The sequence below is a fragment of the Stylophora pistillata genome, chromosome 5 (genome assembly GCF_964205215.1).
Source record: "Stylophora pistillata chromosome 5, jaStyPist1.2, whole genome shotgun sequence".
Taxonomy (NCBI): Eukaryota; Metazoa; Cnidaria; class Anthozoa; order Scleractinia; family Pocilloporidae; genus Stylophora; species Stylophora pistillata.
Genome location: NC_142523.1, coordinates 29,221,340 through 29,245,317, shown reverse-complemented (window position 1 = coordinate 29,245,317; position 23,978 = coordinate 29,221,340). Strand labels below are relative to the sequence as shown.

General features: G+C 38.4%; 2 protein-coding genes across 2 annotated transcripts in view; both read left to right on the top strand.

Annotated features, from left to right (window-relative positions):
• Positions 1–23,978, top strand: part of LOC148731310 (hemicentin-1-like) — a 311,654-nt gene that overhangs the window by 248,479 nt on the left and 39,197 nt on the right. The window lies entirely within an intron of this gene.
• Positions 1,510–23,062, top strand: LOC148731311 (uncharacterized). Its single transcript, XM_088760754.1, has 11 exons — positions 1,510–1,630; positions 3,303–3,629; positions 11,784–11,957; positions 12,905–13,177; positions 14,232–14,555; positions 15,174–15,443; positions 15,732–16,013; positions 18,484–18,732; positions 19,068–19,313; positions 20,071–20,193; positions 21,354–23,062. The coding sequence occupies exons 1-11, from the start codon at positions 1,510–1,512 to the stop codon at positions 21,482–21,484; spliced, it is 2,520 nt and encodes an 839-aa protein (XP_088616880.1). The 3' UTR covers positions 21,485–23,062.

Below are 23,978 nucleotides of genomic sequence, written 5' to 3'. Positions count from 1 at the left end.
CAATGGATAACGTTGAAAATACACTCTGATTGGTTACTCACCGCCGGGCAACACGCGCGGGATTTGCCCCCGAAAATAGGGTAATCGGTGCAGGAATAACTGAGTTAAAATCATCTTTACCTACCATTTTATACTTACACCAAACAATGCGTGTAGGTATCCCGAAGTAGCTATGATATTGATCCACCAAAAAGCTATCTGTTCTACGTTATCTGTTCTAAGATGCAAACAGTGAATGTGAGGTTCGAGGAACAGATTATGTCCAAAGACAATTATACAACTATGTTTTCGCGCGAGATGAAGACTATTGTGTTTATTATCCTTCAGATATTTTTGCAACGCGCGGGAAAATTATATGGTCACGAACACTTCACTGTTTGCTGCGTTGGATGATGATTTTTCATTGCGCTCTGGTACAACTTTATCAACAAAAAAACCCCGTCCCTTCTTCTGTAACAACAACAAAAATGCTTCTTCATCTTGAATTAAATTTTAAATGAACTCTTCTATCGTTTAGATGCCGTAGTGGTGGAAAATTAGGCGATATTCCCCAGTTTTAGGGTATGTCCGGTCACGTGATCTGTTTAGAATAATAGTGCGCAAGCAAAAACATTTGATTGATTATAAAAATGATAGATGCCATATATGAAAAAACCTTATCTTTGAGTCGCAGAGTGCTCGACATTTCTGGAGCTATATATTTAATTGAATAGTAAAGGGGAATTTATAACATTACACTACAGAACTGTTTTGAAAGGGCCTCCTGGTCCTCTCTCATCAGGTGCAGGAAACACTGACCAACTAGGTTACTCTTCATAAGTTGATGGTTAAAGCATGCTTTATCAATTTCTTGCTTGTATGTCGACATGTAGTCGCCAATTTGTTCCTTTTGTTTATTGTGCTGGCGCCTTGTTTGCATATGATGAAGAATTTCCTCAAAAAGCGCAGATTGCGCCTCATTTGAATAGGGTCTGGCATGAGCCGTTATTTTCCAGGTCACGACAAATTCTGTTTTGGTATCCTTCAGCGATCAGATGTGTTTGCTCAAATCGGTTGCGTTCTTTTAATTCTCGTTTCTAAATGAATTCGTATGCAATGATTACAGAATCCAATCATATTGCTCACGGGCGCTGCCGGCTGTATATTAATTAGATATATGTATTCAGTATTGAGAAGATATAACAGTTTTTAAACTCTTGAAAATATATATATATATACCTTAATTTAACAGTGTTCCGATTGAAAATTTTATGTAGTGGATTAGATTTGGGGAAGTGCTGGTCGATGAGAGAAAGAAAACATTTTCCAACATTTGTTTCAACGTTTCTGCTATACGGCGGGTTGTACCATAGAATGTTCCTTCGTCTGTTCCTCCGCGGGCTTGATGTCCGGCTGATTGACACGTTATACGTTAGTTTGTAACGGTAGCCGCTTTTATTAAGGGCTTCTTGGTACACGTTTTTGGTACAAATTTTCATTCGGAACACTGTCAAATTAAGCTGCAGCTGCATGAATAACGTTAAATCAATTATCTCCAGCCACAACAAAGTCGAAATAAGAAAATCCACAGTCGCTGAAGGAGATAACAAAAACTGTAACTGCCGTAAACCGGACACGTGCCCTATGGATGGTAACTGCAGCGTGAGAACATAATTTACCAAGCTGAAGTAACCACGCAAACAACAAGGGAAACGTATATCGGACTTTGTGATACTCCATTCAAATTAAGATATCGAAACCACATTTACTCATTCCGTAATGAACGTTATAGAAATGCAACTGAGCTTAGTAAGCATATTTGGAACCTGAAAGACCGAAACATTGAGTACAACATTAAATGGCGCAAAGTAAAACGGGAAAGATCTTACTCAAACGTCACCAAGAATTGTAATCTGTGTTTGTGGGAGAAGTATTTTACTTTGTGTAAGCCTGAAATGTCAACCTTAAACAACCGAAATGGATTAGCATCGTCCTGTAGACACTCTGGGAAATTTCTGCTAAAAATGTCATCACATTTTTAGCGCGCGCCACACGTTTTTTCAAAACTTTGAATGTAACCTTTTTTTTGCAAATGACTTTGAATGTAACCGCTTTTCAGGCAGTTGCCTGATGATTTTTCTGACGGAGCATGAAACTCTGAGTAGCAATTAAATGTCTTGGACCAAATAACCAAAGTCGTTGCTGATAATATCGGAAAGGTAAGGTCGAAATAATAAGGTCCTGATAAGGTCGAAACCAAAGAAAAGTTTGGTTGGCCTTCGATTTACTATTATCGCTTTCCGAAACTTTAACTTGAGGAACTTATACGACGGAAATTTTGCAGCTATTTTGAAACTGCACACGACATTTTATTGAGCACGGCAGTGCGTACATAAGGATTTTGTTCATGTTGACACAATAGGAATTAGATAGGACCAGCGCGCGCGCTATGTTATAAATATAATTATTAAAAACTAGATCATTGGATAATGCAATTCAAGACTTTTTATTGGCTTAGCCATTATGGTATATCAGCCAATATACCATAATCTACAAATATGGCCATCGTACGTGTCAGCTTAATATTAAAAGGGAGCTAAAAATTTAATAAAATTTTATACTTAATTTAACGTTTTTAATAAAACAATTATTCCACTCGCTCTTGTTGGATATGAGATGATTATAGCCAACTCGGCGCTACGCGCCTCGTTGGCTATCTATCATCTCATATCCAACGCGCGCTCGTGGAATAATTGTTAATTATACTTCAAGATTTAGGTTTATTTGAAATTTTACTGCAACTCTGAGTTTCATGCCTCTTGCGAAGCAATCGTCAGGCAACCGTCAGGCAACTGACGATTGCTTCTCAAGAGGCATGAAACTCACAGTTGCAGTAAAAGTTCAAGTAACCTAAATCTTGAAGTATAATTATCCATAACTCTAGCCCTGCTATTGAGCACTTTTTAGTAGATGATGATCTCATTCCGCTATTTTGGAGATATATATATATATATATATATATAAATGAATAAAGGCTGATAGTTTCGAAAGAAACTGTTTGGGGCTGCGTCGGTGGGAGTAACGAAATAGTTTGGATATCTCAACAAAGTTGAAATGGTAAATTGTATATATATATATATATATACATGTTGAGTTGGAAAAATACGACTACGATTTCATCTCTACAAGCATATATGTGTGTGTGTGTGCGCGCGCGCAAGTGTGTACATTTATTCATTTATCTAATATTTTCCTTTTTAAACAAGTTCAGAGATATTTTTTCTTATTTATTTTTTATCTTTTTACCAATCTTTCTAACCCAGATAGGCCCGTTGTCGACATCACTTCCAGTCCAGAAAACAACAGATTACGTATTGGTGCCTCCATGAACCTGATTTGTACAGCGCAGCCCAGAGAGGCAGACTCAATTTATCTCGATAGATGGGTCGATTATATCGAGTGGTACGATCCTCAAGGTAGACGTGTTGGAGCTAATTGTCGACAGCCATCAGACGCTAATTCTCAGAAACAGAAACTTAGCTGCCCATTGTTGCTTAAAAAGCTGACAGTTGACCGTCTAGGCACCTACACATGTCAAGCGGGTAACGGTTACAAAAAGCACTGCACAAAGAAATCAGTGTGGATAACTGGTATGGAGCCCTATCATTCCTGCATATAACTGCAATCATTATACGTTTCTTAAAGCGACAGTGGGTGTCGTGCACTGCGTTTTGCGGCAGCGGAAAATTAATATTTTCAAGTTGCTTAGTGCTTAAACACGAAACTCCAAATAATACTTGAATATTATTTTCTTTTACCGCTAGTATCCTATTCCCACTAGAGATATTTATTCCATAATACTTTTTCCCTTTTTGACACTACGGTAAGATTAACAGACGCTCCGTAGCACCAACGTGTTGATATAGGGGCAAATGTAACTTTCAACTGCACCGCAGAAGGTAGTCCTTTTAAACCAACCATCTCATGGTTCACGAGCCGCGATTTAATTTCTATACAATCCAGTTCAAGTTTGAAGGTCATTGAAAAATCGCTGGACGGAAACAGCATGCAAAGTCAGCTCTTAATTACGAGAGTGAATAACTAGATTTTTGGCCAATATGGATGTGTGGCAGAAAACAGCAATGTTGATTATAAAGCTCTATCTTCGTGGGCGTGGGCTCTTTTAACCAAGACAGATTCAGGTGAGTTTTGCATATGCCCAAGGGTTTATTTCCCTCGTCATGTTCAAGTTGAAAACCGTTGAAGTCTTTCACTTGACTGTCAACGCATTCCCTTTATGTTAAGAAGACGTTACCGCACCTGTGCGCACGCGACTTACACGCGCATGCTTTCCAGATTTTAAGTTAAAATGTTGTTAGCAAATCACGAAGACCTTTCATTTTTGACGCGTGTAAGATTCTTAGAGAGGAGTTGAAAGTTTTGAGTTTTCTAGTGGCAATTTGTTTGGCGGTGGTTGGTGTTTACCGTGAGTTACCAGGCTGTGTTACCAATAAACGCGTTTGTTTAATTTCCGTTTCGTTTCCGAACGTATTTGGCGACCACGATGAGAGCAAGGGTGTGAGCTATTATATTTTTTGAGGTTTCGTTTGCGAGTTGAGGTTTGGAGTTGAGTGCTATGGCTACCGAATCCTAGAATGGCAAAGCTATTAAAGTTTACTGAGAAAAAACCTCAAAACTCGACCAACTGGAGTCGACAGACAGAAGCAAAAGGACGTTCTGTTGATAGAGACCAAGAAAAGAAAACGCAAGGCAAAGACAAAATTGACAAAAGTCAGACATAGTTGGAAAAACTATGCTTAAAAGATTCAGAGATAACGGACATGGAAATTGTGATTGAACAGCTGTGGGCAGCCCTAGAGGACGCACATGAGATGTTAGAGGAACTGATCGCGTTCTATGTGGAAGTCGAAGAGGAAGCTGCAGAAAAAGAAGCATTTGAAGAGTCTGAAACGATCGAAAGAGATGTACAAAGAATGATCTAACAGAGTCAAAATGTAATCAAAGTCGGCGCGTCCAAAATTCACGGCAGCCACGAAGACCGAAACCGATATTTGAAGCCGTTAACAGTTCCGGCGTTCAGTGGTGACAAGAGAAAGTTTGAAGATTTTTGAGCCCTTTTACAAGTCTCGAAGCTTATAACAACACGGCAGAAAAAATGCTAGGTAAGAAAAAGAAAAAAGCAAACCATGGATCAATCAAGCTTCTTGGTCAACGATCGAAGAAAGAAAACACCTAAAGATCCAAATGGAAAACGCAAAGTCAAAGAGGATCCAAAATCAACTCCGGGCAAAATATAACATTAAAGACAAACAAGTTAAGAGGAACCTCAAAGGAGACAGACGGAAATGGCTCAGCGACCGAATGGATGATGCACAAAAAGCAACGGACATGGGGAACATGAAAACCTTATACGAGATAACTAAATCTATCTGCAATGAAAAGCCACGCAACTCCACCGCCATTAACGACAAAGAGGGGAAAACCATTACCGAAGACTCAGCCAGATTAACCCGCTGAAAAGAATACTTTGAAGAGATCGTGAACCGCAAAGCCCCAGCAAACTCATTGATGATTGACGCAGATATCCCAGAAATAGAAGAAATCAATACAGAGCCCATTAGCAAAGTCGAAGTTAGGCAAGGAATTAGATCACTAAAGAACGGAAAAGCAGGCGGCGTCGACAACATAGTAGCAGAGCTTCTCATGGCAGACCTGGAAATATCCAACCAAAAGCTACATGGAATAATTCAATTGATATGGGAAGGAGAACGAGCCTCCTTAGAATGGTTAAAAGGGTTAATCATCAAGCTACCCAAGAAAGGAAACCTAAGGGACTGAACTAACTGGCGAGGTATAACCTTACTCATTATTGGGAACAAAGTCCTAGGCAAAATTCTCGCGGAGCGCATGAAGCCAGGAAGAGACGCGAAACTACGTCAAGACCAAGCTGGATTTCGCCAGGGACGAGGTACCACCGAACAGATATTCATATTAGGCAACATTATCGAACAGACACATGAATGGCAAGCTTCCCTGATCCTGAACTTCATCGACCTCGAGAAAGCATTTGATTCGTTACATGGGACAGCCTTTGGGATATTATGAAGCTGTATGGAATACCGAGTAAACTCATCAGAATAATCCAACTCCTTTACCAAGATTCCAAATCTGCAGTCCTTGATGGAGGTCAAGCATCCGAATGGTTCCAAGTAAAAACGGGCGTCAAGCAAGGTTTTGTAATATCAGGCTTCCAATTCCTCCTTGCCATCGACTGAATAATGCAAGAGACAACCAATCTAGCAAAGACAGGCATCAGATGGAAATTCACCAGTCAGCTAGAAGACCTAGACTACGCGAATGATATCGCTCTGGTCTCAACCAATCACGGACAGATGCAAAAGAAGACAGATAAGCTGACAGAAGCAGCTGAGAAAGTGGGACTCAACATTAGCAAATCGAAAACAGCTATGTGAGCTTATAATTTAGATATATATACTTTTTACTCAAATATTGTAACATAAGATATATATTTTTTATCTTGTGAGGAAATAAAGACTACTACTACTACTACTACTACTACTACACGCGTACTGAAAATTAATTGCAAGAACAACAACTCGATCAAATTCCAAAGCGGTCAAGACCTCCAGGAAACAAACGACTTCACTTATCTTGGAGCATGTGTAAGTGCGGATGGGGGAGCATATAAGGACATAGAGAGCGGACTTTGTAAGGCCAAGACAGCATTCAGGAAGTTGAGAAAAGTGTGGAGCTCCAAGCAATATAGTAAAAAGACCAAGATTAAGCTATTCAACACCCTCGTGAAACCGTTCCTTTTTTAGGGAAGTGAAACATGGAAGACAAATGCTAAAGATTATGAGAAACTTGATTCCTTTCAGTACCAGTGCCTGAAGAGAATTCAAGGTATATTTTGGCCGTACATCATTTCAAAGGACGAATTACCAAAAGAAACCGGATCCGCGCCGATGAGCATAGAAGTCAGCGAAAAGAGGTGGAAGTTTCTTGGACATGTCTTGGAGATGCCGCAAGGCCACCACTGCGTAATAGCCCTCACATAGTCACCAGACGGTAAGAGGAGGTGGGCAGGCCCAAAACAACCTGGAGGCGATGTTTTCATCTTGAAAATGAACATTTTATCCATGAACAGGAACAATATTAAAAACTATCTAACTGCAATCAGATATTAGCTCTTCTAATAGAAACTTAATAAGACACCACACACGAAAAACCAGCTAAATTTCCTAAGCCACACACCTACGCGTTGCGGGCCTATTCTTTCTCTCGCTGCGGCGAAATGATCGGTAGCCGGTGAGGGTTTTCAAATCACTAAATGACGGGCAGTCTGATATTTTGCTCAGAGTTAAAGAATCAAAGAAACCCATCTAGTTGAAACGATCACATGTCGCTTAGGAACTGCTTGTAGACTATTTGTAGAGTATTACTAGTTGTTAAAAGGAAATGTACAAAAATATCGATGAAATCGCGGCCACGGTCAAAAATGAAATCTACCTCCATTTTCAATTTTTAGGTAACTATTAACAAGTTTTCAATGGTTTCGAGTCTTAATTTTACAAAGTAACTTGGAATTTCGGAAATATTTGAGAAAATCGAAATCGCGCTCTACATGGCCAAAAATAGCTGTTTAAATTAGCCAAAATAAGCATTCGCAAGAATATCCTCGCGTCGTTGGTGGAATACATAGCATCGAAAATTAATAATCCATGTCAAAAGTAGAAGTATTAGGCACTTTATCGATGCCTGTTTTTTGGTTGTAGGTTATACTGTACTTCTCCCGACGAAAAACACAATCTTTAGTGGTGATTTGACAATAGCCTGAGTAAACACAGATTTATCGTCTACAGTCGAATCTCAATTATCGCACCTCGATTATCCGGACCTCGATTATCCGGACTATTCGATTATCCGGACTTTTCTCTCTGGTTCCAATTTTCTCATGAATATTAATTAGTTGTGATCGTGAAAACTCAAAGTCGCAAAAAGCCCGATAATCCTTTCAAAAGACTGTTGAAACAGCGTATTATCCTGTGCGCTTTTCAATATCGAGTCAAATTCACAGCCCGAATTCAGAGAGGATAATATTGCTGAGTCCATGGCCGAAATGTTGGAACATGTAGAGCAACTTGACAATTAGGAAATGCCTAATGCTCGCGATGTGAAAGACTAGCTTAATCAGCTGGAAAACGAGTTCCCGAATTCACTGCAAATGTCTGATGAAGAGATTTTAGCCACCGTTGTCGGAGATTTGACGGAAAGCGAAAGTGTATGTAGCGATGAGGAAGATGAGGGCGAAGACGAGAAACTAGTATCGACTAAAGAGGCAGCACAATGTTTCGAAAAATACTCGACGTGGAACAATATTCCAGTTGATGCTAGGAAGTAAGAGTCCCTTAGCTCCTTTAAGCGCAAGCTTAAGGAGTTTTACTATAACAGACTCTTAAATGTCTTTGATGGCGAAAATTATCGCACTTTTAAAATAATGTGTCCTAAATGTCGTCCGATAAATACCCACTCGGTTTGTAGCTGTTAGTTTCTAGTTATTGTCTTCTTCTTGTGTAAGTGTATCAGATTTAGGGGATAGAGGGGATAGGACGCTTAGTTTCTGAGGGTTGGGTTGGTATTTAAACCTAATAGGGGACTCATGTCCTATTCTTTATATACTAGTACTTTGTACAGATCCTTAAATAAATAAATAAGTGATATATAAAAAGATATTGACCCTGTGCAATTAATGCAGCTAAGACGAATGATGGATTTCGGAATGCGATCAAGCTAAAAGTCTGAAGCAAACAAACGTGGTTGAACATTTTAGACCTTTGTAAATACCTGAACTGAAAGTTTTTATTCAGTGTAAATACATACAGACTGTGTACATTTCACAATTCAAATGATGTTTTCTTTGCTGTATACTTTTGTTTACATTTCTATCGCATGAATATTCATATTTTCGATTATCCGGACTGTCGATTATCCGGATTATTTACCGAGGTCTCGACGAATCCGGATAATCGAGGTTCGACTGTAGTTACAAACCGAAATTTCGATATGTGGCCATTCCCCCATCGGGTTCATCTTATGGTTATTGAGTTCCCAAGTGCTCTTCTTCCAAGAAATGTAATGATTGGTTCGGCTTTTTTCGAGAGCGCTCTATAAAACGCCATCAAAATCTAAATATTTTCGTGAGAATTTATACTAATTAGCATATTGCAGTGTGTTGATAGACTAAGCGTGTTTACGGAAAAACCGAAAACTCTGCTTTTGATTAAAAATTATTTCGCTAAACTCTGCTTTACACCCGTAACGGATAGCTTACCTGATAGAAATATAGCCTAGTTACTGTCCAACTAATGTTTTAATTTTCGGAGATTAACGTAAAAGCTCAGTTTCAAAAATAAATACGTGACGGCGTGACGCTTTTTAAAGAAGATCAAGGTTGGAACACGTAACTTTGGAAAAAACTGTGAAACGAAATCTTTGTAAATCACAAAATACTGCGACTTATTATATGTGTCGTCATCACAACTTCTACCAGGCAGCTGTTAGACGAAGTAGGTAAAAACTAAGGAACTTTTACTTTGATTGGGAAGGGGAGACGGGAGTGGGCTTGGCTATCTGACATTTTTGGAAGGGAGTTTAATATCAAGGAACGCCTTTAGCACCTTAAACAGCACACGAGTTGCATTTAGTCAACAATGAAAACTGAACTGGAGGGCTCAAAGATGTGACTGGAACACATTTTTCTTTAAATGACAGGTACGTCTGTGGTGTGTTGAGGAGAGGTTTATGACCACACTCCATGTAAAGAATTGAAAATATTCCTCAAGTGTTTCGTTCTGAACGCTGGGATTGAAGTCCCATTCTTAGGCGATTGCTTATCGCTTACTCTCAGTATCATCCGTATATTATTAGTCTTTAGGAGACAGACTCAGCTGTGGCACTGTAATATAAACTCCAAAAATGCTTTCTTCACTACCAAAAGAAAGAAGTATCTTAAGGGACGTAGAAAGACCAAGACCAGAGCAGAGTTGAAGAAATGCAGCTGCTAATATCACTGGTGGGTACTTTAAAGAATTAGACTGATGACACCTACATTTCCTCAAAAACTCCTCAATTCGACTCGGGCATGGGGCTTTTTTAAGTCCCTTAATATCACTGGTAGGGATTTCAAAGTTCAGGCAAATTCTGTCGAGCATTAGGAGTAAAGGCAGATGTGCTGTCGTTTAGTTTCTAGTGTGCCAATGTTGTAGCTTTGGATCACTTTCAAACTGCTCCTTCAGTCTAACGGCGTAACCATGTACAGCTTTGTCCAACCAATGCGATGGGCACTAAAGGCAAGCAAATCGTCAAGAGCGCGATTCAACGAGAAGCAGGAGAATTTCAGCGGCCTTAGAGGAGATAACATCCAACCTTCCCATCCCATTAGCTTCGACAACTACAACCTATGTGAGATGATGGAACGAGCCAAGTTGCCGACATTTGCCAAGTCAAGGCAGAATTTGCCTCAACTTTGAAATCCCCACCAGTGATATTAAGGGACGTAAAAAAACCCCATACTTAAGCCGAATTGAAGAGTTTTTGAAGAAATGTAGGTGCCATCAGTCTTAATCTCTGAAGTCGCCACCAGTGATATTAGCTGACACATTTCTTAAAAAAAACTCTTCTACTCTGCTCTGGTATTAGTCTTTTTACGTCCCTTAAGATACATCTTTCTTTTGGTAGTGAACGTAGGACAAGGCATTTTTGGAGTTTATACTACAGTGCCACAGATGCCTCTGTCTCCTATAGACTAATAGTATATGGATGATACTGAGATTAAGCGATGAGTAATCGCCTGAAACTAAGACGTTAGCCCCAGCGTTCAGAACGAAACACTTGGGAAATGCGGCTTTTATGGACTGTGGTCATAAACCCATCCTCAACACACCACAGACGTATCTGTCATTTAAAGAAAAATGTATTCTATTCAAAATTTTTGAGCCCGCCAGTTCAGTATTCCATGTTGGCTAAATGCAAATCGCGCGCTGTTTAAGGTGTTAACGGCATTTCGTCTTATTAAACTCGCTTCCAAATGTCAGATAGCCAAGCCCACTCCTGTCTCCCCTTCCCAATCAAAATCAAAATTCTTTATTTTTTACCTACTTCATCTAACAGCTTCTTGGTAGAAGTTGTAATAACGACACATATAATTAGTCGTAATATTTGCGATTTGCAAAAATTTCATTTCACAGTGTTTCCGTAGTTCCGTATTGGAGTTTTGAGCTTCTTTAAGAAGCGTCACGCCGTCACGCATTACAGTTACAAGTCTTCGCGTTCGACCGAATATTTCTAAAAATGAGCTTTTGCTTTATCTCCGAAAACGAAATCAGTAGTTGGATAGTAACTGGACTACATTTCTATCAGGTAAGTTATCCGTTACGGGTGTAAAGCAGAGTTTGGCAAAATGATTGAATCAAAAGCAGAGTTTTCGGCTTTTCCGTGAATACGCTTAGTCTAAATTACTGAGGTTTTTCAAACTCGATATACTTCGATGAATTATATGCAAACTCTACAACATCGTTCCTTACCAAATAAATGAGACTACTACAGCCAAAGATTAGCTTGAGCATTCAAAGTAATGATAGTGAAATGTCGAAATATAGACTGTGCCCCTGTCGTACATACCGCAATTTGTTAAATGATCTCAATATATCGTCTATGGTTGTTTCTCATATGCGGTTATTTGCAACATTGTATTTTTTTTTCAGTCGATGATGGCTGGGGCGAGTGGAACTCATGGAGTATCTGTACCAAGCCAGTTGGTGGTATACAAACAAGGGAAAGAGAATGTACTAATCCAGAACCAGCATTTTTGGGTAAACACTGCGATGGGAACAGAGCACAGCTGAGAGAATGTAGCAACACGTCCAGTTGCCATGAAGGTAACATATAAGATTCTCAGTGCTATGTGATTTCGGTGGAAGGAAAGTCTTTGACAAAAACAAAATAAATGAATACACGAATAGAAATTAAAATAACAATGGATTCGGGGAAAATTCTTGCTTTGAACCTAAATCACACACTATAATTTAGGTAAGTATATAAAAAAGACAAATCATTAAAAGTAAGGATTTCATTATAAGTCACACATCCTTAATGATTTCATCAAAATTGTACATGTGCAAAACTCACCATGTGCTTTACGAGAGAAAAAAAGATAAAAATTGTTCCATGTACAGAAAGTGTCAATTTACAATTTATTGAAAGCTATAGAGTATGCTCGTTCTAAAATCTCTTCTCCTCTTCTATTCAGTATAGTATTTATCACAACGATGCTTATGAGGCTCCTATTTTTGTTACAAAACTTTTTCATGCCCGTTTAACCCAACCTCGATGGCGTCATCATTTCTGATCACTGAGAAACGAGTTTTCCCCAAATTTGAAATACTTAGATGCTTCCTATGGCATACAAGGAGAAGTCTAAGGACATGAATTCATAATCAGCTGGATAATTTTAATCGGTAAACATCATTATCTTTGTAAATAGAATAAGAAAAATTGTAAATTTTGAGCTCGGCATAGAAACAGAGAGAGCTGTTTTTCGTCTTGTCTCGAGAGTAGGACAAAGAAAAATTTTGAGTCCCCTTTTGGATTGAAATCTGAGACCTACGGACTCCGCGCTCTGATACTCTATTACTAGCTACAGGTGAGCAAGGCCCAATGTGAAGTCTATGTATAACACGCGTCCTGCTGGCTGCTCGGGCGTCTGTTATTATTTTGATTTTTTCGGTCATTATTATCGATGTTATTTCATTACCATAAGACAATTAGCGCTGCAAAAATAAAATAAACTAAATATCTAAATTTATTTTTGTTTAATTTTTTGAAGCATTTCCGCTGCGTTTTAACACAGAGAAGAACCCGTTTGTCGGAATGGAAATATACACGAACAGCAGCTGGCAAAAGCTTTGTACCAGTCAATGGGATGAAGCTGATTTAAATTTAACCTGCATGGCCATGGGCTACTATAACAACGGTGTTTATGCCAACGACACATGGTATGCAGAAAGAGGCAACGCCTCGAAGAAATCCATCTACCACAACTGCACCACTCCAACTACATGTCAAAAAAACCTGGCAAAGAAACACCAATTTTGCAAAGGTAAGAATGAATTGTACACATGTAATATTTTCGTGATCCCATTTTCCGAATTCGGTAACATGATAAACTTCAAGTACATTGACAGAGAGGTAAAGTGCCTGAAAAAATTAGTTTTTCGTCTCCGAGGATTGCTCAGATACACGAGAGGTATAAAAATTGAAAATTTTACCACAACTGCCAATAATTTTGCAATCTGATCAACCAATGTGTTGCGGACTCCCTCGACTGCGCCTCTTGAGTCCTCACACCACTGTCAATTAGTTAAATTTAACCGTTCTCTAAAGTTCTAGTTAGATTCTTAAAGGATAACTATTGAATAACTGCTGAAACAAGAACTTGGGCTATCATGCATTTAGGGCTCATAAACGTTACAGTTCTCAAAGGAAGAGTCAGATTAATCCTTTCAAACCCTTCATTTCAGTTCCCCAAAAAATTTGCTTTCCCTTTCCTTTCCCATTTTTCTCTTTTGGGTGCGATAAAAAATTTCTAAGTTTCTGGACTGCACTTACACCTATCAAAACGTCACGTCCTTGATAATAGAAGACTAATGCTTAAGAGTTTATAGTTTATCATTATGAATTTCCTTACTACACTCTCAAGTTTTAGCGTTTTTACGAAGGTTACAAAAGCATGCTTTTAAAAGTTTTAAAATACTGCAAAAAAAAAAAGAATTAGAACCGGTTTGCTTTCAAGTTAGTGCGCTGATGAACCTTACAAGGAGAAACACACACTAGTGCTTTGCAAAAGGGTATCGTTCACCATATGTATCGCTTCAAGGAGACTAAACAATATCCAATCTAAAAGTCTTGATCCACACTGGTAAACAAATGAAAACTGCAACGTCGTAACTATTATTTTCCGAACCAATGAAACTTGTAGCCTGACGGAAATTACAATTTAAAACATTGAAAATTTAGAAAACACGATCAGAAAATTAGCATTAACTACTAATTCACTTTTGATTTATGGCCATTCGTAATGTTGCAGGAGTTTCTCATTCCCATAATTAGTGGATTCCATCCTAATTTGTAATTTTTTTTTGGAATTTCCTTAGTTCCTGTTCGCTTGAATGGTGCAAATATGGAGTATGGAGGAAGAGTGGAAGTATTTTACAAGGGTAAATGGACAAAGATCTGCAGGAATGGATGGGATTTAGACGATGTCAAAGTTATTTGTCGTCAACTTGGCTTTGAGGAGGCTTTAGCGAAATTCATTGGTTCAGACCTAAAGGATGAGGGAATTCCTTTTGCAATGTCAAATGTCTCTTGCAATGGAGATGAGCCAGAACTCGCATCTTGTACTCGTATTGATGGAAAAGTTAATATCCCGCCTCAATGTTTATCAGATGGCAAGGGTTCTCAGGCGTTGTGTCAGCCAAGTAAGTAGTTCATTCTAAATCTCGAATCGTGACTCTGTCATCCTGTGTTGTCTTTCTTCCACCCTTAAAACTTTTAGAATAAAGGAAAATCAGATAAAAATTCGGATCTATTCGATGACCTCTTTTCTAAAGAGTGCCTGCTGAGGTACGGTTTGCGAAAAAGCATATATCTTTTTCGCAGATTTTACACTTAAGATAAAAATATGACTCAAACAGGGGATAACATGACTTGGTTTAGGGTAACATGACTACGTTTAGTGGTGATTTTACTTGGTCTAAAATAAAATGACTCAAGGGACTTAAGCTAGGGCTCAAATGACTTTTACAGGGGTATCAATGGCTGTTTTATGAATTTCATTACTTGGTAAGGGGTTACCTTGGCCTTAAAGAAGCTTCACGGCTTTTAAAACTGGATGTAACATAAATTGACAACGATTGACATGACTTTGTGTGAGGTAATATAACTTGGTCTAATATAATGTACGGAAAATCTAAAAATCTGTCAATTTAAGCATTGGTATTGGTAAATATATTCGTCTTTTCATTCTCTACCTGTAATGTTATTTAAGATGAGATTATTTTTATTATAACATCCTCTAACTGAACTATTTCTTGCAGAGAACAAAAAACTGTCGAAAAAAGAAGAAATCTATTTTGATATTGGCAGCAGTGAAACGCTTCAATGCTCAGTAAATAATGAAACCAGTTATGCAAGATGGGCCATTGCTGGTGAAAAGCTGAAGAATAAAACAGAAAACTCTACGTCCCAAAGAATCAGGATTAAAGAAACTGGTGAACTGTTCATTGATAAGGTGCAGTTGTCTGATGCAGGACTATACGAATGCTACAGATTGGAATATGTTCGATATTACATTGTCTACATAAATGGTAAGAAAACATCTTTTCAGCTTGCAGAGATGCAGTTATATGCTAAAAATGCTGGATAATGACGGGTAAGATCAGTATACTACTGACCTTTTAATAGTACTTGTGGTGTCCTGTGAACATCCGGGACTATACACAGTGGTCTGATGACTGAGAGAGTGTGCGTGTATGTGAGAAAGAGCGGGAGTTCGAAGGGTGACGGTGTGCTGTTCGAGTTATTGACCTTAGTGGCTTCTAGGAATATTACAGTACTGCTATGATGTTGATGATTCTTATCACTTATATTGACAGCAAGATTTACTGAGGATACACTAGGAGAACAAACTTTGACTGCGGGAGAACCTGATACTATAAGGTGCAGCGCCGAGGGAGAACCACGACCACAGATATCTTGGAATCAAAAAGGAGGAAAGTCCTTAAGCCAAGGACGATTCACTCAATTATCCAATGGCAGCCTACATATTAGACCTGTACAGCCTGAAGATAGTGGGACATTCATTTGTACAATGAAACAAATTAAAGGACCAAAGAGGGTCACAAGCAAGGATAAAAACATAATTGTGACAGTTAAGGGTGAGTAACCAAGAAGGGTAATGTAAAGAACGTCAGGCATTTATATCAGTTCCTAAAAAGTGATTGTTACTTAACCAAATCAAGTTTAAAGTATTTTCGCTGTTCATATCTGCAGCCATGCGAGGTGAAACCATATCATAATTATATTGTTGACTTTAATTGTTTGAAAAAGGTATCGTGTTTAAGTAATTATAGTTGTTAATTCCGCAGGCCGATCGTTGTAACGCAAAGCAGTGCCTTTCGATGAGATTTATAGTTTCTTTATAAGCTGGTCATGTGCTAAAAGCGGCTTCGGCTGATTAGCGCGGTGCGTTCTCTTTCTGTATTAAGTATAATCGTTTTTCTAACGATGCAATTACTTCGGATGTGGATCGCGACGCGTTGACTGCATGCTGCGCGCTAGTGTCACTTGAAACTGCGAGAATGGCGAGGGATTTGTTTGTTTTGCCTCCTCGATTAGCCGAACGGAAGGCGTTTGGTTGTAAAAATACTGTAGGAAGCTATCGAAGCTCTCTCAATCAAAGATGACTAACGTATCAACTACATAGTGCTTCCGGATCCTTGGCTTGTAGGATAATGACGTTATCGCTTCTTTCCAAAACTCCCTATGTACTGTAAAGGTTAGCAGTTACTGTGGAAACCGGACTCCCCGTCGCTGTGCCTTCTATCTGCTCATAAATTGGTCCGTTGCAATGGAAGACTACTATTAACAGATCTTCAGGCCAAATTAAAGGTCTGCGATCTGAAAACAAACAAAGAAACAAACAAAAGGACATTATAATTATAATCAAGTGCTAATGTTATCATGTAACGTTCTAGTACTTACGGCAAGGCTGTTGGTATTTTTGGTAATTTGGTTATACTAACTAAGTTGAAATTGTAAATTAGCCACCGTAAAGAGTTAAAAGGCCTACGCTCTGACCATTAGCCCTTTATCAGAGCGAAGAGGAGAATTGTGGGTTGTGCGCGCGTTTATATGCAGATAGTGGAGTTACGCTATTGGTGGGAACATGGTGACGAGGAAAACACGAATAAATAAGTAGAATGAAAAGGTTCGTTGATACTTATGGGATTAAGAGTGCCGTTTTGAAATATTAACTTTAAGTTCAAGAGTTTTGCAGCTTTCCTAGCTATCTAAATGTAAAAAGAGATTGCACACTGCCATACAAACATACATACATATGTTAATTGACCACTCCCAATGGGGGCTTTTCAGGACCAATTCCCACCCAGCAACCACCCCAGGGGAGGACATCCATCGCACAGTAATCTCGTTCATGGGAAATTAACGCCTCTTACCCCTAATCCTGCAGGAGACGGGACCTCCTTTTATTTGTCCCTATCCGAGAAGACTAAAATATCTAACCATTTCTTGATATAGAAACGTAGCATATTCTTCTCACTTTTTTTAAGACCTTGAGTGTTGGTACGGCCGGGGCTCGAACCCTCGACCTCCCGCACGACAGTCCAGCGCTCTATCCATTGAGCTAACTGGGAGGCAGTTATTTGCTCCTTAGAATGATTAGGTAGATTAAAATGTCTATCGACTGCTTTTAATGAGCCCTTTTCATTGCTTCCTACGTTGCGAAGATGTTCTTGGAGTCGGTCACTTAGACATCTTCCTGTTTTGCCGATGTGGATCTTTTTGCAATAAGTGCAAGTCATGCAATAGATGACATGAGACGAGGTGCACGTGAAGTAATGAGTAATCCTATTGACTCATTTGGGTCCCAATATTTTATCAGCGTTGGGAATGAAAGGACAAGCTTTGCTTCGTGCGCGAGCGTATTTAAAAGTTCTAGGCTGATCATTAGTTTGAAAAGAACTTCTGACCAAAAAGTTGCTCATGTTTTTGTCACGTTTGAATGACAATACTGGAGGTTGTGAAAAGATAGTGCCAATCTTTGGATCATTTTGAGGTCATTTATAATTATTTTAGAAGAATGGTTTTAACTGAGTGGTTGCGCGGGTGAATGAAATGCGGTCGGAATTTTCTTCCTGTGACGGTAGTAGTGCTGATTGTTGATCATTAATTTGGGCACGGTGGTGACCTGCTTGAAGGACAGAAACAGGGTAACCACGTTTTTCGAAAAAGTGGCGCGTTGCCTCTGAATTTTCTAAAATTGTGGAAAAATTTCGGAGTCGTCACTACATAAACGACGAAGTCTTAGCAACTGAGAAAAGGGAATGGAATTCTTGACATGAGATGGATGCGAAAATGAGTACAACAAGCAACTATGAAAACATGTAGGTCTGTACCCAAAAGAGGGGTTTAACCAATTTATATTTACTTTGCATTGTAACTCCTGACTCGGTCCAAGGTGGTCTGTGAGAGTGAAGATAAAATTTGCACAAAAAAGGCCAGAAATCTCAATGAGAAATGTTAATATAAGAATTGAGTAATGCTATGTGCTTAGTAATGTCACCGTTTTCTGTTTTTGTATTTGTTTCCGTTTTTTTTTCCTCCCAGCTCGACCAAAAGTGAATATATCTGGAGCAAGCAATCTCATCATAGAGGGAAACAGTGTGAACTTGACGTGTGAAATTGTGGCTGGTCGGCCGGAGCCTGAGATAACCTGGTTCAAGAGTAACACTTTGTTGCGAGAGAGTTGGTCTCTCCTTTTCCCTAAAATAAAAAAGAGCGACGAAGGGCAGTACACTTGTAGAGCAGAGAATGACGCAGGCAACGATACCAAACACGTTAACATTTCTGTTAAGGGTGAGTTTGTTAATCTCATAGTTATACTTCAAATCACAAATGAATAAAGGCTGATAGTTTCGAAAGAAACTGTTTGGGGCTGCGTCGGTGGGGGTAACGAAATAATTTAGATATGTCAACAAAGTTGAAATGGTAAATTGGCCACCGTAACGATTACAAAAGCTTTTGTAATCGTTACGGTGGCCAATTTACCATTTCAACTTTGTTCATATATCTAAATTATATACTTCAAATCAGTCTTGCATTTGCATTTGGTTTGTACATACATTGAGATGGGGGCTTTGAATCTGTAATTATCATATTTGCAATCTCTCTATTTTCCATTCGCTTTGCAGTTCCACCCCGTATAAAGCTTGAGTTCAAGAATGTTAACATTGAGCTTCACTCGGCGTTTAGTACGAAGTGTAACTGGAGTGGTGATCCAGAAGTACATGTCAACTGGACTAAGGATGGAGTGCTTCTTAGTACCAACAGCACCTTGGTCATTAGACGTGCGACCTTTAAAGATAAAGGCAATTATGAATGCACTGCTCAAAATGATTATGGCAAAGCTAACGCCTCCATCTGGATCGATGTTACCGGTAAATTTTCATACTGTGGTCTGTCATGCATTGAACTTTTAACTCAAGAAAGTGTTATTTTTTGTAGTTTAAGCCGGAATAAAAGGACACTTCCACTTCTCATCCATATCCTTTACATATACCAATGACTAAGGAATAATGATCTCATGATACATTTTTACTACATAATTATTCATTACTGAAGTTGGAAAGAAATTAATACACATTTGGATGAGACAAAGAGTGAACTTTCTGTCAGTGAGGTTTTGGAAGAGGACGGTGGTGAATATTCTAGTGAAGGACGTAATAAGCTTGGGTTTGTGGCCCGCTCCTTTGTGAACATAACTGTCATAACTGTCATAACTGTTGTGTCTAAGGAAGCACATAACACTTCAGTAATCAAGTAACCTGATCATTCTTATTGGAGAAAACTTCTGTTCTTACGTTCTCCCCAAGGTTTGCTATCGGTTTTTTTTTCTTGGAAAATATAAATCTTTTAATTAAAAAGGGATTAGAAACAGTAGCAGAACCTTATACATGTATATAGCTACACACTACACTTATTCACGTGGAGGGTCACAGGAAAATAACCCTGGATCTGGCTAGAAATCTACACAAAGAAAAAGTACTGATTTCGCTTTTAAGAACAGGCGTCAATCACGGGTTAAAATAATGCACAACAGGGATGCCCAAGGCCATTCTGGACGGTAACATGACTATTATTGTAGGCACTATCGTTGAGATTGATCTAATGACCACATTTATTTGACACAATTAGCCGAGCAAGTTCCAAGAGCCATTCAAGGTTCTAATTCTTTGTGGTATTACATTGGTGGATTAGTGGCGGTGGTGATTGTCATTTCGCTGATTGCCTGCTTTTTCTGCAAGCGTCGAAGGACAGGTGAAGCTCAGTTGTTTTGTTTTATTTTAGCCACCTTTGATTAGAGTAACAGAAGCTAGCTAATGCTTACATATATTTTCTTTTTGTTTATGTCACCCCACTCTTTAACTGTTTCCTCAATCTCACCCTTTGAAGTCGAAAAAACAATGAAACGACTAAGCGAAAACTACAATTTGTTAATTATTATTGTAATAATAAGAATAATTTTTGCAGTATTATTATTAACATTGTTATTATTGTCATCATTATCTCTATTGTCGTGATTAATGTCGGTATTTTGAGAACATTTGTCAATTCAGCTGATATTTGGTGCACATTGAAATCATGCTGCCATTGTTTAGCAATTTTCTAAGAATACTTGATTAAATACATTGATACAAAGTTTTTCCTTCTTTGTCTCCTCTATTAAATTTTTTCGATTTAAATTGCAGCTATGGCTCTGTAAGTCAACTTCATTACCTTTTGTTCATCAAATTTTTACACATGCTTTAATCCTTTCCATGCTATCTCCATATTTGTTAGTCACCAACATCACTATTTCTTTTTCGTTTTTTTGTGAAGCATTGTTTTCAGTTTGTCCAAAAAATTTAAATTTATTTCTGACCCCCCTCGTGACTTACGACCTTACATGATGACCGTAACAAAGATAATATCATTTTAGTTTTATTATGATAATAATTATGCCGGCATATTTAACATTCATGAATTACTGATAGAATCAACCTAACTCGTTCGTTTGTTAATTTTTTTCTTTCTTGTCTTACAAGTCTCTTTGAATTCTACCTGTTTGTATCCCAAAATTTTAATGTGTTTAAAATTTGAATTTAAAGTATAATTTCCGGTCTTGAAACCAACCGAATAAGTCTCCGTAATTCATTTTAACAAACAACGTGGTAGTGTTTTTTTCTCAATCCGATCTGAGGAGTGTACTTGCATAATAAATAGTTACAAGCGTGTTTTGTGATAGTTCAGGTCCCTAGTTTAGCGATAACTTTGTCTCCTCATCATCCGCAAGGGCAATTATCTAGGTAAAAGTCGGAGCAATCAATAAAATCATACTAGCAAATTAATAATTTTTTTTGCTTTTCAAAAGCAAATAATTTTTTTTATCACCGTTCTTTGTTTTAACTCCAAAAGTATGTAACATTTCCAATTTTCAGTCCTGATCAAGAGCAGGCAACTCAAAGAGCGGACAATTCAGGTGGAGCCATTGAATGTGGAGGTAAATGAATGGGAGATTGAGATGAGCCGTGTGGAGGGGCCTTCGGAGCCGTGTGGAGAGCTCTTCTGAGTTCACCGAACGGAAGGCCTGGAAACCGGACAGTCGCCGCTAAATGCTTCACGCGTAAGATTCCTTTGATTCAATGGGTCGATACTTATATAGATTCCATGGTTGCATTGTAGAAAGTTTAATACGGAGAGGGGTCCAAATTTATATGTCGACCAACGCACAACCTCCTCCACTCTTCTTCGCTCACGGATAAACACTGAACAGAAGGGAGAAAAGGCAAACAAATTGAAAAAAAAAATCAGCCAGTTAGGCGATCTTGTCATTGCAAAACTTTTTGTGCTGTGTATTTGTATTTGGAGGGAGATGAGGGGTGGGCCCGGATCTTCCCTCTGAATCCGTCACTGGATTCACTAGAGCTTATTTTCCCCCTGAACTATGTTTTTTTTAAAAAATGCAATTATGCGTACTATTTGTTCATTATGTTATAATCCAAGAAAGTTGGTGTTTTCTTGTTAAAGAGGGATTTTAATTATCTACAAGACGTTGTAAACTGGAAAATCTCTTGGTATCTTTAATTAAAAAACGGTGTTAATGGAGGGGGAGTGTTGGGGCATTTTTGACGTTTGACGGTTATTTGAACTGACTTTAAACGGTTGACGGTAGATTATGAAGGACTCAGACGTTCACAGTTGACGGTTAATAGAAGGATATTTCTTCGACTGTTTCGCATCAAAATTAAGCTTTGAGCTTTTAATCTTAACCAGAGAATATATACTTGCATTCTCTTTATTTTGGTTATGGATTATAATCAGATCTCCTCGGTCTTTCTCTGAATAAGTGAAGTAGAGCGAAAGTATTTTGATTAACAATGATAATAACTTGACTCATTGGAGAATTACGAAATATGGCGTCCAATTTGAATTGCCAGTGTTCTCGACTGACTAGCCTCTCACACATGTGGTAATCCCTTTGTGTTTCCACGTCAAGACGAGGGTAGTAAGTCGAAAACAATGGTCATTCAAATCGGACGCCATATTTCGACTCGGTGAATTACGCACATAGTGTTTGCAAATAGAGAATAGCGAAGGGTGTTATAATCAGACGCTCGCATAGTTTAGAAAAATGTTACAAGTCGTTTTAAAAAAAAAACAGGAATCGGGTTTTATAACAAAATGGAACAACCCTTGTTGTTCTCGTAACTTCCAGGCTATCTCGATCAGTATTATTCAGCCACTCGAAAGTAAATGCAGTCTATGCAAATACAACCAAAGGCTTATTTGAAATACGAGTGCATTGATCTCAAACAACACGATCAAGGAATGGATAAACATACGTAGCAAAATAAATAGATACTTACCGTCTTTTGAGCATCAGGTAAAATGAAAGAAAGGAAACAACAATTAGTCAGTCAACTGTTGTTAATTATTTTAGGTATTAATAAGTAACCTCCACATTGATCTAGGATAGCTATGGAGGAAGATTCTTTATACTTAATAACATGTCGGAATTCGTAAAAAAAAGTGGAAACTGGTTTAAGGGCCGTTTCCCTTTTTTTTTTTTTGTTTTTTTTGTTTCTAACAGGATGAAACAACTCTTTAATGAAATAAATAAATAAAAAAAAAACCTATGTAAAATGTAGCTTATTGTTTCTTATTGTTACTGTAGTTTTTAAGCTATCTCGAACAATATTATTCGATCAGCTTCCCGAAAGTAATTTGACGATTGAGTGACACTTGTGATACATTAAGTGTTTCCTTTGCCTATCCGACATAACATGCAGTGGGCTCGTTTGAAATTAAAGGATCAAAAGGTTTCTGGAATAGCTTTGTCCACTGAACATGACGCAACAGAGATGAATGTATTTTGAAACCTGTAGACTACCATTCTCAAAATTCGTCTTAAAGATTTAGAACTGCTGGTGGCAAGCAGCAGAAGTGGAAGGATCTAAAAGACCTTTAAACTGTTTGAAAGTTGAAACTGAATATTGCCAGAAATTTGGGACAATAGGGCAGAGGCGGTTCTCGTCTTACAAGCAAATTAGCGCCGAAACAGTATAAGTAAATGTATGGGAAAAGATTTTTTTTTCAAAATAGCTGTCTAAGAATGGAATATTCTTTCGCTGCGTACTTGGAAATGCAGCCTGCATCGGTTAAAGCTTCCATCGCTACGAAAAAGAAATGCTTAAATTCAAGCCTACCTTTTCCCTAGGTGTAAGAGTAAACTCATAACTCTGACTCCATTTTCTCATACAAACTCTTAAAATCTGCTTCGACTAGGTGTTACAATTCTTTTGTCGTGGGAACAAACTTGTGAAGATTCGCAACTGCGTAGTTCGATATGCATTCTGCAGAGAATTTCTCAATTAAATCGCCCGTAAACGCTCGAATATGCTAGCCCACAAATTTTGCTTGTTCCGGGAGACTCTTCGTATATTCACAGAGCTCAAAAGCCCAATACGCCATTTTTAAACACCCCAATTTTAGGAAGGAAGAACCCGAAAGATACTGAGGAAATAAAGAGGAATATTTTTAATGTAGAATGCTTTTACTAGCTG

Bases quoted from the DNA above. Each gene is read 5' to 3' on its own strand.
- LOC148731311 (XM_088760754.1), top strand. From the start codon at position 1,510: ATGAATAACGTTAAATCAATTATCTCCAGCCACAACAAAGTCGAAATA. The intron at 18,733-19,067 runs GTGAGTTTGTTA...TTCGCTTTGCAG, and splicing joins CGTTAACATTTCTGTTAAGG to TTCCACCCCGTATAAAGCTT. The intron at 20,194-21,353 runs GTGAAGCTCAGT...TCCAATTTTCAG, and splicing joins CTGCAAGCGTCGAAGGACAG to TCCTGATCAAGAGCAGGCAA.